General features: G+C 38.7%; 1 protein-coding gene across 4 annotated transcripts in view; it reads right to left on the minus strand.

Moving 5' to 3' along the window:
* The window catches only part of LARGE1 (LARGE xylosyl- and glucuronyltransferase 1), a 284,069-nt gene that overhangs the window by 129,108 nt on the left and 140,374 nt on the right, over nucleotides 1-14,587 (minus strand). For all 4 annotated transcript variants that reach the window (XM_063154402.1, XM_063154401.1, XM_063154400.1 and 1 more), the window contains 2 exons: nucleotides 12,619-12,701; nucleotides 3,104-3,227 (listed from right to left, as the gene is read on the minus strand). In XM_063154402.1, coding sequence (XP_063010472.1) covers nucleotides 3,104-3,227; nucleotides 12,619-12,701 — 207 coding nt within the window. The remainder of the gene's footprint in view (nucleotides 1-3,103; nucleotides 3,228-12,618; nucleotides 12,702-14,587) is intronic.

Below are 14,587 nucleotides of genomic sequence, written 5' to 3' on the forward strand. Positions count from 1 at the left end.
TTATCAGCAGCCCACACTTCAAGGATGCTTACTGCTGACTACTGACTGCATGCAGCAGGTTTAGTTAATGGGAGAGAGTTCCAAATCCTAACAGCTAGTGAGTTGAGGGAGAGCTTTTAGGCACCCATCCATGTTCCTTGAGGTTATTGGCAAGGCAGTGAGGAGACAGGCCAAGTTATGTTGGGGAAGGTTACAAGCATCTTAGTACAACTGGCTGTTAAAATCTTCAAACTAACTGGTTTAAAGAAATATATCCAGCAAGCTGCCATCTCAACTGTGTCTGACCCTGTTCCTGCAAATGCTGTTATTTTGGCTCAGCTCCACAGTTCAGTTTCCTCCTCTTCCATCCCATCCCATATAATGCACCCCAAGCAAAGATATACCTTTCCTTGGCCATTCTTTCCTGTGCTCCGTCTCTCTTCCAAGCAGGCTGCTGGTAGTTTGGCAGCATCTGCTTCTAGGGAGAGAATGAACCTAGACTCTTTGTGGTGCAACAGCAATGTGAACTGCTGTGTCACTTTGCAAAAGGAAAAATAAGTCTTCTCTAAGTTTTAAAAGGAACATCTGACATGCTTAATTCACAGCAGCAAAGCAGATATGTTGGTTTGCTGGCCCTAGAAATTCTGATATAATCCATAATACCTTGTCTTCCCTTTCTTGCAGTGAAGTGTCCAGTTTTCCTCTAAAACCTGAGAGAAAACAACAGCCAGAGCCAAGACTAATTTTCTGTGCCTTTCTTCAGGACACTGGTATCTGTAACTCTAAGCTATACAGCATGTATTTTAAGAGCTGCAGGATATGTTAAGAAACACTGCCAAATACCAAATACTTTAGTCTCCAAATTGTGCCTTTTAAAAAATTAATATGCTACTGGAAACTGTTGCCTGAATTCTAAATAGCTACTTGAAAACAAAAAAGCATCCATATTATTTATGGAGGATCTAATATTATGTGCTCTCTTCCACTGTTTGAGCAGGAACAGGAGTAGAAGCAGGACTTTTCCTAGGACTTAAGGGCTTAATCTAACATGCCAGCTCCTGCTGCATTAGAAGGAAGAGGCTGGAAGCTCATACATATCCAGTGGGAAAAAAACAAACATGAAATGAAATGTTTTCTGCAGCAGCTAAAATGCATTCCAAAACAACTGAACATCAGTGAATGAAAGCTAAGCAGAAAGTTCTCATGCCATTACTCAGTTTAAACCCTTTTAAAAGTCAGAAATTGGTATTGATTGCAGGCTTAAAAAAGAACTATGGAGGGTCATTTAAACTGAAACATAGCATATACTGTAACAGTGAATCCATAGATCACTTCAGAGAAAGACAAGCTTTCTAGTAAACATCCAGCATCAGCTCTATGTTTTCTTAACACCAGGCAGCAAAATACAGCTCCCAAGAGTGCAGGTGAAATACATGAACCAAACCAATCATTAAATCCTCTCTAGGGGCTACATAAGAAACAAATGAGATGAGCTTCTACAGCTGTCTGTAAACAGCTCCTCTGTCGTCCTTGCTAAAACCTGCAGAATGATCTGGATATGAGCCAGCATCATTCCTGGTTTTTTAAAACTCTGTTTATATTTATAACTCTTTGCTCTCCTTTGCCAGTGTCTATCACATTCTTCTATGCTCAGTACTATATATTGTGGTTTTTTGGCCACTGAAACCAGGGAAATTGCTTGGTATGGAAAATGATGAACTCTGAACAAGAGGGGCAAACCTGGAAAGACCTATTTAGGCATCAATACCTGCATCCAGCTAGATACTGGTCCTCAACCTAAAGCCTATGGGTTGCATGCAAGGTAATCTAGTGTGGATGTAGGTCACTGGTCATATAAAAAATCAAGCCTGAGTGAAGAGGGAGGGACAAAACAGTTATGCTCTGTAGCCTCATATCCTCATATCTTCTCAGTGCTTTGCCTATAATTCAGAAATTGGGGATCACTGAAGTAAGCTCTCTTGATTATTATTTACTTAACTAGATTGGACCATACCCAAATGACCAGAAGGAAAACACTAAGAGGTCTGTCTTCCCCAGCTGAGAGACTAATTAAAAACCCTACAATTTGCAGAAAAGCACATGTAATATAGACACGTACGAGATTGAGAGGAAAAAACCTCCTCCTTGCTATAAAGCTATAAAGAACAGAAGGGGGATCTCTGGCTAATTAGGTTAATATCAGTTTATGGCTTCATGTAAAAGAACCAATGAAAAATAAAAACAGAAACAAAGTATTTTTCTCAAGAATCACTTTTTTTCCTTTTCCATCTCTTTCTAAAGCCTTCTGTATTCAATATTCCACAACGCAGTGTGCTTTGAATTTCCCTTTTAGTAAGTACAGCAATTTGCTAAATTTAGGGTTTTTTCCTTGTTTCAGGGTCCTGTTCAGAACAATCTGGTAAGTAATACAAATTACTGCCACCAACTTCAAATGCTAAAGTCTGAATACCTCATTCTACCTCCACAGGTAAAAAAAACCATACAGCTCCAAATAGATGCTGTGCCTCCATGTTCTGATTTAAACTTTTTAAGTATGAAAAGATAATTACTTTGAGTGATTCCCAACCCCCCCACCCCATTGACTGAACTCTTTTAATAATTTCTTTTGGAAGGGCATCCATACAAAAAAGGTAGCTATTGTTCTAATGCTACCTTGTCGAAGTGTGTGTACTTAAGAGTTTCACACACCTGTGCTTGAGGCACAGTGCAAGGCAGTTAGGTGTTTTCAGTAACAGACTTGGGTTTATTGAGCAAGATTCTTAAGATTTCACCATTGCTACTAGGAAGAAGTATCCTTAAAAAAACATAGTGTTATCAGATGGACAGCCAGAATCCTCTTGCTAGCAAGTGAAATTCTAAGCTGCTACACAAAACATTTCATTAGCTGCTCTCATTCTAGAGAACTGCACTGATTTTAGCCATTTAGCATCTTCCAGTTACGTGTAATCGGGGTTACAACCATGTCAGCTAGAATTAGTTGTCATCGGGGAGAATATTTTTAGGCAGTAGTTCCCCTGCAATTCACCAGTCAGGGGAGATGAGGAACAAAGGGTGACATGAAATCACAAGGATATGACTGACACCTGTGTCTGTGTGTCTTTACCTTGAGCTCATCTGCATCATAGAAGTCTATGCGCACGGCCGGGACCATCCACGTCTGGAACAGAGTGGCCAGGATCTGTTTGGCAATTGCATCTGCGATGAGGTGGAAGTGGAGTGGGTTCCGCCTGATATGAGGAGGGAGAGGAACGCGTTAGTTCAAAGGTTTCTAATTCCTGTTCTTAAAGGACAACATCAGAATTTACAACGTTTTACCTGTGTCTACCATGTCAAGTTTTGAGCGTGCAGCATGTCTGGTGGAGTCCTGCTCTGTGGCCAAAACACTGAGACATAATTTGAATACACATGACCACAACACAATACTCAATCAGTTTCTGGGTGGCTATGAACACACAGAACCTTTGATTCCAGCAGAATGTGATGATTTATAACACCTAAGAGTCTTGTCCCATGCACCAGCTCCTTAAAAAAAGGCCAAGTTAATATGCCTTTGGGGACTTGAGCTTTGGAAATGATTGTTTCAGTTTCTAGGTGAACCTGGTAATTTATCTTTGTAGTAAGAAGACTGTCCTAGGTTAAATATAACAATTTAAATGAAGTTAAATTCTGGGACCCTTGAGTTTACATAGAACTTTTCTACAAAGCAATCTTGGGGAACCAACAGCTGTCCCATAGGAGCCCAAAATTAGATTTTCAGGTGAGTGCCTTCTAGCTATTCACTGGCATAGTGAACAGAATGGAACTTGCAAATCTTACCATATCCTTTTTTCCTAATGGTTAAAGAAAGGCACCAGAGTGCCTTTTACTTCAAAACACCAGATCTGGGTTCACCTCTGTAATCACACGACTTAGGCTAACTGAAAAGCTTCAAAACAAGATGGGTGAAGCCAGTATCAGCAAGACTGGCAAGCTCTGACAAAGTGTATGGGTTTTTCTATACTAATGTGAACTTAGACATTATAAATACCTTGTTTAATTCCCTTAACCTCCCTCCCTTTTAGGGGGAAAATAAGCAAAAAATTTTGATCTTCTGCGGTAGGAAACCTACCAGTGGAAATTACTCACAAATTGTAATCTTCCATGTTTAGCCCTAGCTTAGCAACTTTCTCTGTCAGCAAAAAAGGACAGACTTTGAAAGAACTACTAAGAGGAAAATATGCCTGTTTAGACTTCAGCATGGGATCAACCTTTCTTTGATCCCTAGAGTGGAATAGTGGATTCTCATTCCTATGGAATTTGTAAAGCTAAATGAGTGTACTTGCTAATTGGTATTTTTCATCTAACAAGAGAAGTATTTAGTTTCAGATGTTGATTAAAGCAGAAGATGAGTGATGCTACTACATTCTTCAGTGTGAATGAAAAGTGAGGAAAACTATGTTAGCTCAGGCCAATATACTTCCATTACATTTTTGGGCTTAACCCAAAAAATGAAGGTTATTTTTTCTCCATTTGCTACATTAATAAAAAATGTGTGCCTTCCTTTTAATGTTTCTCTTCTTGCTTTGATGAGTAATACTGCTTCCCACTGCACAAAGTCCACAGGAAAATGTAAAAATACATATATTTGTTCATAGTATTTTAACAGACCCCTCAGCAGAAAGAGGAGATTGTAGTGAGAAGCAGTGTATGACTGGATTTTGCAGATCCAACCCAGCACTCGGGGCTGCCAGTGAAGCTGCTGTGTTGGCTTCAAGGACACTGTGGATCACATTATGTGCTTACAGGAAAAGCAGAAAAGGGCTGGGTAGAAGCCTTATATATGAGATAATCATGATGGCAGAATAAACCCACAGCTGATCTGCCTTAAACAATATCCAAAACACTAAGCCACAACACGCTTTTCAGAAGACAAAGGTCTTTCAATCTCCAGCTTGTCCTAGAGGGAGGAGGGGAGGGGGAAAGGCACAAGCTGCCAGCTGCTGAGTGTCCCATTACCAAGCTAAAGGGATCACAGCAATTACATTTGCTTCACCAGCCCAGCAGGAGAGTAGAAGAGGACATCCTGGCTCATGCAGATTCCGCAGTAACCAGGCATCTTGCCAAGAAAAAAATCAGGAAATAGCAGTGATCAGGAGATACATCTCATTAGTAGAGACAAGGCCAAGAGAAACAAAGTACAACACCGGTGGCTTTGGGTACTGGCAGAGCAGTATCTCAAGACAAATAAATGTTCAATATCAACATACACATCCCACAGAGCTCCCTCTGCTAAGGAGGGGCTGAGTCTGGGTTCTGGTAGGACTACTTCCCAGCTGGTGTTCTTCAGTAATTTCATTCCCTTTTTTATTCTGGGTTATTTATCTTATATTCTAAAGTAGAATAAGGAGAGTAAAAATTCAGTTTAAAAAAAGGAAGCTCCGTCTTCTTTTAAATGATCATTTAGTTAAATGGAATTTATATAAAATATTTCAAGATGAAACACACTAGTTGAAAAGAAAAAATCTGACACAAAGACACTCAGATGTTCAGTAGCAGTTTATACTTATCTGAATGACCCAGAGTGTATGAAACTTATATGGGAACAAGTGGGTGACATTTACTTTAGTTCATCTCCTGCTGGGAGAAAGAAAAAAGGATAGCTGTACTCCCACACAGAAATCTCTTTCAAGTTGTTAGCCTCATGGTAAAGATTCAGCTGGAAGGAAAGTGTGTGTCAGAGGCAAGGCAAAAGATTATCACTTACAAAAATATATCCCCCAAACAGTATAAGGACCTGATGACATCTGCAACTAAATGTGCATCAGCCACAGAAAATTTTACTCCAGACGAGATTTCAGTTCTGTGAAATGTGAGGTTTAGCACGGCGCTGGATGCCAACAGTGCACAGCCTCAAAGCTGGAAGACCTTCTGAAGGTAACCAGACTGGCATACACACAGATGACATCTTTCACCTCTTCTGCTGTCTGCAATATGTGAAGCCTAAAAGATATGGATTGTTTCAAAGTGTTTAAGAAACAAGTTTAGAAGCTTGCAGATCAACCAACATTCATTGTAACAGATACAGAAAAGATTCTGAAAGATGAGAAATCTTTCTCAACAGATGTATGAAAGGGATGTCATGATTATCTGACAACATGATTGAATCAGCGGCTCTAAGAATTGGGGATGACAATCAGGATATTGTGAAGGATTTCCACTGAAGGCTGAATTTCATTAAACTGAGACATTTTGCTCATTTTCCACAGGGCACATCAAGAAAAATAAAAAAACCACACACATAAAGGCTGGTTGTATCTTATACTGATAGAAATCTCTATACTGTACTGGGGACAGTATATTCAACTATGGAATAACATGGGTCAATATAAAGCAACTGTGATAAACTTCTAACACAAAACTAACAGGTTTTGGAAAATCCTCAGTATTCATGTGAATTAATCTGTTTAGGAATAAATGTTTCTAGTATCCCAGGTTTCAGAATAATGAGCCCCAGGTGTTCCAGATTCCTTACTGCAGAAGCAGGTATTGAAACTGCCATAGAATTTCTCACAATGTCCAGGAATACTTAATCTTATTTACTTCAATGATTTTGAACATTTGAATTTCTACCAACTACAACTTTTCACAGTTTCTGCTACATGGAAAATGCTGATGCATTAATGCCTTAATTTGGTAAAATGTAGTTTCAAAATATGGCTATTTCCCATCAAGTGGAAACTTAAGGTTCTAAGTACTCTGTTCAGAAAACTGCAAATCTTCCTACATTAACTTATTTCCATTTATCTTAAGATCAGAACACTATATGATGAAGTAAACCATATGTAAAAAGCACACATTTACTTTCCTAAATTACTTTCCTCAAAAGTGAACAAAGGGAGATTCTAGCCAAGATTTTCAAGCATGGATGCTTAAGTATAGGTTCTTAGGCCTAAATACAGGAGTTTGAATGAATGCCCTCATTTTCAAAATTGCTGAGGTCCTATAAAGTTAGGAAAATGAAAAGACGTCAATTTTTTAAAAGTCAGGCCATGAATTTAGAAGTCTATTCCAAGGTACCCATTTCTCTACATTTTTTCTTATCATGATGTCTTATTCTAGCATTTCAAAACCTCTTATTCTTCATCAGATTTATGATCTGCTTGCTCAAGCATTTGTGGCCCTTTCTTTTCAAATAGCCACTGCCATAGAGTTAAATACAGAAATCTACAATTGAGAAAGGGAGTAGTGAAACCAAGGCTCACTCTTCCCTTCTGCACTATTCCATAACTCAATTGTTATTAATTCAAAAGGCAGCTCCTTGGCTGCTTGGTTACACAGTTCTCTCTCTGCAATAGAGAAATTTTATTTTCTAAGAATACAAAAAGGTCAGTAGTCCAGGGGGTTTATTTCCAGAACCTATACTTTATTAAGGGAAGCACAACAAGGTAGTACCTCTTATATCTCTAACAAATGGTTACAAGAACTTCAAACAGGAATTATAAAAGGCAGTTTGGGAAACTTTTTCTCCTAATGCCCATATGGCAATCCCTCTCTCATATGAGAAAAATTTTAATGTGAAAATCTTCAAGATGTTTTTATACCACTTCACACCCATTTGATGTGGTATTGATGAAAATGCTCCCCAAACTATTGGAGAGAGACTAAATACACACTTGCTGCATCACTCATGGATCTTCTTGTTTAGTGTTTACTTACAGAACTTCTTTGAGAAGTACAAAGACTAAATCATGAACAGATTTTTTTAAACATTGCTTTCTCCATTATGCTTCTATTGTTAGGACAGCTAGAAAAAACAAAAAGTGTGTATTGTTGATGCATTCATATGGATCAGAGAAACCGGGCCACACTTTATGTGTTTTGCCAGAATAACCTCACACAAAATAGACTGACACATTAGAAAAGTTGGAAACACTGTCAGAGGCTTTGAATTCTCAAATTAACTTCATTAAGGCAAAGTGGTCTCAATGGAATATAGCCATTAGATTATATAAGCTTTAATTATCAGCCAGTGTTGACTTGTGACTTTTACTTGGAAATTACATGTCATCCTTTTAATTTAATTTAGATTTTCATTTGCTTTGTCTTATTCTACTTGTTCTGAGAAAAAAAAAAAAAAAGAGTTCATTATTCTTACAGCATTCCGTAACACAGCTTCATATCCCGTTCTTAAAAATGCTCAGCCATACACTTAAAGCAGAGAGGCAACTTCACATTAAAAAGCATTTGTCTCGTTGTCTGGTTTTGTTTACATTTCTTCCAAAGCCCCCACACTCCTATGCCACTATTGCTGTAGTATAAATGGAGAGTTCAGCCAAAGAAGTAAATGTAATGTCTCCTGTGAAGAAGAGGGACTGACACAGTGGGGAAAAAAACAGAAGGCCACAAAAAACCAACACAAGTACTTGCTGGCACAAAAGAGAAGTTAATTGTTTACAGATTGTCAGGCTGACCTAACTGCCAGAAACATGCTATAATTGTGTAAGTTTGTTTTTTATTTTGCTTCCAAATGAAACATAGTGTTAGGCACGTCTTTGAAAAAGGACACATTAAAAGCCATTTTAGCTCTTACTCAAGTTAAGACTTACCCGAACCAAGAAATTATCTTTTTAATATGTAACTGGGATTGTGGGCTGTTTCTGTAGCACTCTAGGGTTTGCAATTTTTAGAAATGGAGTAAAACATTGAAAAAATCACCAATGTAACTTGGACCAATAGTTGCAAAAGATTCAAGGAACATTATCAACCACAAAAAACTGCTTCAATTTTGAAAAAGAAATGCAGGTGCTTTTTAGCTTACCACCATAATCACTGTTTCCAGAAGTATTTGCACTTCATTCTGCCTATTTGACCCAATATAATACATTTTTAGTGTTTAGTCTTTTGGTTTGGAACAACTAAAGTGAGGCTGCTCTAAGGACATGGTGATATGCTTGTGTTAAACTCAGATAATTTCTTTTTACTCCTGCAATGGCTTTATAAAATCTGTCATAATTGGGAATTGGATGTGCAAGAAAGGAAAGTGGCAAAGTTGCAGAGTAGGACTGAGTATTCATTCTACCAGCCTCCCTCTGTGCAGTGCTGCCAATGCATATTTATCAGACTGCAAGCCCTGCACTATCCCAGCTCTGCTGAGTCTCCTCCTGAGAACAGACTGTCAGTTATGTCAAACTGGGTGTTAAAAGCTGCTGGATTTTGTGGCTGGAGCATACATTTTTTTAAAGACAAAACTGGAATCAAGGTCCTTTATCACTGGGAATGAAACACATTTCTGAATTATGGTGTTCTTATGTGGAATCAATCACACTACCCCTTTCCTCTCCTTTTCCCACTCTGGAATCTGAAGATAGATGTGGTTTCTCAAATGGTCTGAAAAAGTAGCTTGCCTAAGTCTCATAATATATATGGTATGACTCAAATCTTGGTGTTTTAGGCCTGTGGAGAGCTGAAATGTTCAATATGCAGGATTTGCTGTACATTCCTGCAAGAGAGGAGAGACAGCACACTCCATCTATAGAAAATCCTGTAGCTTTTATCCTTAATGACCCAGCACTCCTGCTGTTTTGAGTCTCTATTTAGTACTCTAGCTAAAGTTGGGGGTATAACAAATATGTTAATGCTCCCTGGGATTAGACTGACATGGCCTCCTTTTCTCAGAGCTTTTCTATTAGAGAAGTAGAGATTTCCTATGGAAGTAGGGAATTTAGGTATTTAGGTTTGTATCAAAATGCATGCTAAAACATTACTAACCTGTACAGAAATGCCAAATTACTTAAATAATAACCTGTACAGAAATGCCAAAAGAAGGACATGACATCTTCATGAATTCCACATAGATTCAGTGACATCAGTGTCTTACAACAAACACCAACTGAGGTGCAGGAAGACAGGTGAGGACATTAAGCCTGGTTGCTTTGAGGGGTCAGTTGTTTCATCAGTAGATTGAATTCAGGGTGTGTCGAAGGAAAAACAAAATTTCTATGACAATAAGTTTGGCAGCATATTTTTTCTGTTCTTGCAAAACTGTTAAAATTGAATGTGGTGATCCTGGAAATGAAGGACCAGTAGTCTAACTTAGAGATTAGGATGACAAACTTCTTGTTAAGCAAACTTCTCCATTGGAAGCATACAGACCTCTCAAACAATGGCTTTTTGAACAATGCCAGCTACCGTGCACCTCCTGGTGCATATTTAGGATTAGAAGAAGGGACATCTCCATGCTTGTTCTCACTGACGACCCTCAAGTCAGAGGTAAACTTGATGCTGACATCATGAAGCACTGACTATCTGAACCAACCACTTCCAACTCTCCTAATTCAATCCTCCTAAATGCACTATCATGACCTGTCTCCATTCTTCATTCCTATAATTAAACAGATCATACCAACTAAAAGAAGCCTTTCCAATCATCACCATTTCTGAATTGCATAGTGGTCTCCAAAATAACATCATTTGCACATGGCAACCAAAGCAAAGAAACTTAGTTCTAAATTAATATTCAGCTTAATTTGTGGTTTCTTTTTGCTTATTCTGCATCCTTCTACAGAACTGCCATTCCAAAGATAAAGATCCAAGAAAGGAGTGCTACTGAAGCATGGCCATGGAGTCACAGCATCAACTGATGCTTAAGAAGTCTGTGTTTTCTAGAAGATAACAAAGAAATGTCTGTCTCTGTCTCTTTTCTGAGAATATCTTCTCTTTCTAGCAAACAATTTAATACCTAGTGAGAAATCCTAGTTTTAGGCAGGAATGGACTTAGTCTTGTCTTTAAGTATGTTCTGAGCAAACTAGGGAGATAGGTTATCTGGAATGTGCTCAGGTTTCATTAGCTATACTGGACTTTATCTTGACCACCTCTGCTGAGTTCAACAAATCCTTCGACATGAGCAGCAGTGCAGGCCAAAACCAGTATGTTCTTTACAGAGGGAGAATCCATCAGACTTAGAAATACCAATATTAATTACCTTTTTTGTTTAAACGTTTTAATTTTTATTATTTAATAATTTAATTACATGACGGTATTGTTTATAAATTTGCTAATTGCTCAGAGGAGTGCCTTAAGTAAAACAGGGACATTTTCTTTAAAGAACAGAGAGAGGTTGTTTAAACCTTTGAGCTGTGAGATGCCTATTATTTACAGAACATTTGGAAACAGAGAGATTAAAGCCTTCTCAAAATGGATGCAAGTATTAGAATAGACAAACAGGGAGAAGCTTACCAATAGGATAACTAGTGTCATCACAAAAATATGATTTTCTATTAAATCCCTTAGAAACAACAAAAAAATACAAAACCTCCCCACATCCTTGCAATATAAACCCAGTTTACACTGAACAATTCAAACTTCTAATTGGAAATAGATATAGTTTCAACATTTACCAGAATTTTAATGTTTAGTAAAATCCCCCAAAGACAATGAAATGGATATTTACTGTATTTTTGCTTTTGTTATGTTTTTTAGCATTGTTCTTCTGGTCCTACCCCCATCTAACATGAACATGCTACTTCCCAAAAGACTTCCAAAGATTGTGTGTTGATAATGGAAGCTGCTCTCCTATTTTGATTAAACAATACTTATGTGGTCTTTTTTCATACTGGACAAGGTAAGCATCTATATTATTTTAGGAAGCTTACCAAAAACGACAAAATGGTGTACTAAAACCATTGTCAGGGAATGACTACTAAGACTTCCAGCAGGAGACTGGAGGCAAATATAAGGAGCAAAGTGTGGGACTGGAATGCCCCACTCATGACAGACACAAGAAGATATTACCACATGACATGAACAAAAGTAATTCACTCTTGCACAAAACTGTCTTTCAAAAAAAAGCAGCATATTGAAACTACCTCCCTTAATAAGTTGTTTGTACTGTAAGCATATTTTACTAGTCTATTTATCCTGTTCGAACCAAACAGTCTGATCACTTCCCCAATTTTAATCCACTTTTGGCAACATCATGGGAAAGCATTTCCGAGAGAATTTCTAAACTGGACCATGGATACACACATAGGCCCACACAGAGTTTAATGTGAATTCTCTTTTTCCGGAGTTGCTGTCTATTAAGGGAATTGGTTATTTTGTTTTCATTTCACATTTATGCCTCTCAACTTTGGGAGCTAACTGTGCTAACACCAGGTTGCAAAACCTTCTGTGGGACTGTCAGCAGCCATTCCAAAGCCAGAATAAAGCACCTGAATTTAATGAAATAGTGTATATACTGACTGTAACAGCAGGTTTACTTCAAAAACAAATATCAAAATTGGAATCTGGGACAGTTAAGCAACCAATGTGAATTTATCATCTACACCTGAGGCATAAACTGATACCAGAAATAGGCTAAATGAATACATGCTTTACAGTGAAAATAGATACAATCCCTATTCCCACAATGCAACAGGAGTAGCAGGTGGATCTCTGATCCCTCTTACTCACTGTAGAAAATCTTCAAGCAGGTGAAATCTATTTGAGAGGATCATGAATTAAATGTTTCATTCCTTAAAAAGAGAAAGGAACCAGGGAAGGGAATCTGACCTTCTTTTGAAGTAACATAGTAAACCTACAAAAAGCTCATGTAGTAATAATCAGATACACAATATACAGGAAAAGAAAACTTCCTTTACCTGTGAAATAAGACAGACTTGACGAGTGTGACAACATCCCGACTGGCATTGTACCCTGCACAGACAATGGCAACGTGGATAGTCTGTGGGAGAAAAGGAACAAAAAGAACAAAATTAAAGCCTGCTCCTGTGCTCATCACTTGTTAAGGAGAGCACACACATGACACTGCTGTTGTTCAGTGCTGCAATTGTTAGGGATTTGAGTGGGTGTTTTGCAGCTGTTTGCAACCCACTTGAGGCAGTTTGCTAAAAACATCTTAATTGAGTTATAGCACCATCATCATTCCAAAGTCATTACTACCACTACATTACATCAGATGTTCGAGTAGAATTCTACTCAAGCATTTATTAGCTAAGACATACATGTGCATGTATGTACACACACCCTCCCCAAGTAAGCAGCACACAAAATCCTGAGTGTGCAAACATACAGATATTTTTAATCTCCCGAACTAAAGTTTAAAATTGTGTCTGATAATTAGAAGCAGGTATGATCTCAGAAGTTTTGAATTATTTCTGTCTTATGCACAGCCCGTATGGAGAGGGTGAGCAAGCTCTCATGGATGAACATGACTGTGACTATTGGTCTGCCAGGGCAGGATGCATCCCAGTGATGCGATGGGACACAGGCTGTGACTACCAGCATGGGCTGTTCTGGCAGCATTAATGTGATGTTAAACACAACCCCCACAAACACACCCTCTCCACCTCACGACACTGGTAAATTATCACTTATTCTGTGCCTTTTTACCTCCCTTTTAACATGAGGCAGAGGTCTCCTCATCTCTTCAGGAGGAAAGGGAAAATTGAAAAGGTGCTATGAGTCATTATTCAGCAGTAAGTACTAATCTGAAAAATGCTATCACGTTACTCCGCTCTGCTTTTAAAAAGTAGCCATTTCTGCTCCCTAGGGACAAAAAAAAAAATTAATCCTATCAAGTTTTGACTTCAGGTTCTGTGATCTTCTGTTTCTTAGTGGTCACAGAAATGAAGCAGAGTTCACCATGCTGTTAGCACAAAGCTGCCATTGGGGACACAGCTGTGAAACTGCAGGGAAGCCTCATTTGGCTTCCATTTGAAGCTTGGTTAGCTGGTTTCTCACACACACAGCTCTCATTTTCCACAGAATGCCCACTATGCTGAGAACAAATGAGGGATTCTGTCTCCTCATGTAGCCACAGATTCCCAAAGCCTGGCTTGTAACAGAAGCACATTTACACAAGAAGTGCCATGTGTTGGGCACATCTGAAGAGCCCACAGCCCCATCCATTAAGATCCCCTGGTACAAGGCACAACTTGAATCATACAAGTGCCAAGTGGCTGTGCCACAGTGGAACATCCACATGAACATCACAGCTCCCTTCAGCCCTGCTGTGCTTCACAAGCTCAGGCATATTTAAGATCTGATGTTTTAAGAGGACTTGAATTAATAAGACAACTGTCTGTCCAGAGAGGTGTGAGAAAGAATGTACTGTAGTACATTTTGGCAGCCACTCTGTGAGGTATTAGCACTTTATGTTAAAGTCAATGGGAGTTGAGCACGCTCAACACTTGGCAAAAATTGATTGTGTTCCTCTCTTGTGATAAGAGGGGAGAACAGAGACTGCTTATTAATGACTTTTATTACAGCAGGAGTCTGTAATGTACTCATTGGCATAGGTTGCTGTGGGTGCACTGATTCCTGATCCTACATGAACTGCCTCCTCTCTCATTGTCACCTGGTCTCCCTCCCAGGCTTCTGGAAGATCTAAATCCTTTCCCTCAGTGCCAATTAAAATCAAATTAACTGAGAAAACAGTTTCACCCTTGCTTTAAACATTTCACCTGAAGGCACTAGACCAGAAACAAACATTTTAGGGGTTTCCACAGAATAGCACTGTCATATACAGTCAATCATTGTTTTATACCACCTATACTTGCCAGAAAAGCTCTCCTCAAAGCCACTCTCTCTACCTTACAACTTCCCTCC

Source organism: Melospiza melodia, chromosome 4 (assembly GCF_035770615.1).
Source record: "Melospiza melodia melodia isolate bMelMel2 chromosome 4, bMelMel2.pri, whole genome shotgun sequence".
In the NCBI taxonomy this organism is placed as follows: Eukaryota; Metazoa; Chordata; class Aves; order Passeriformes; family Passerellidae; genus Melospiza; species Melospiza melodia.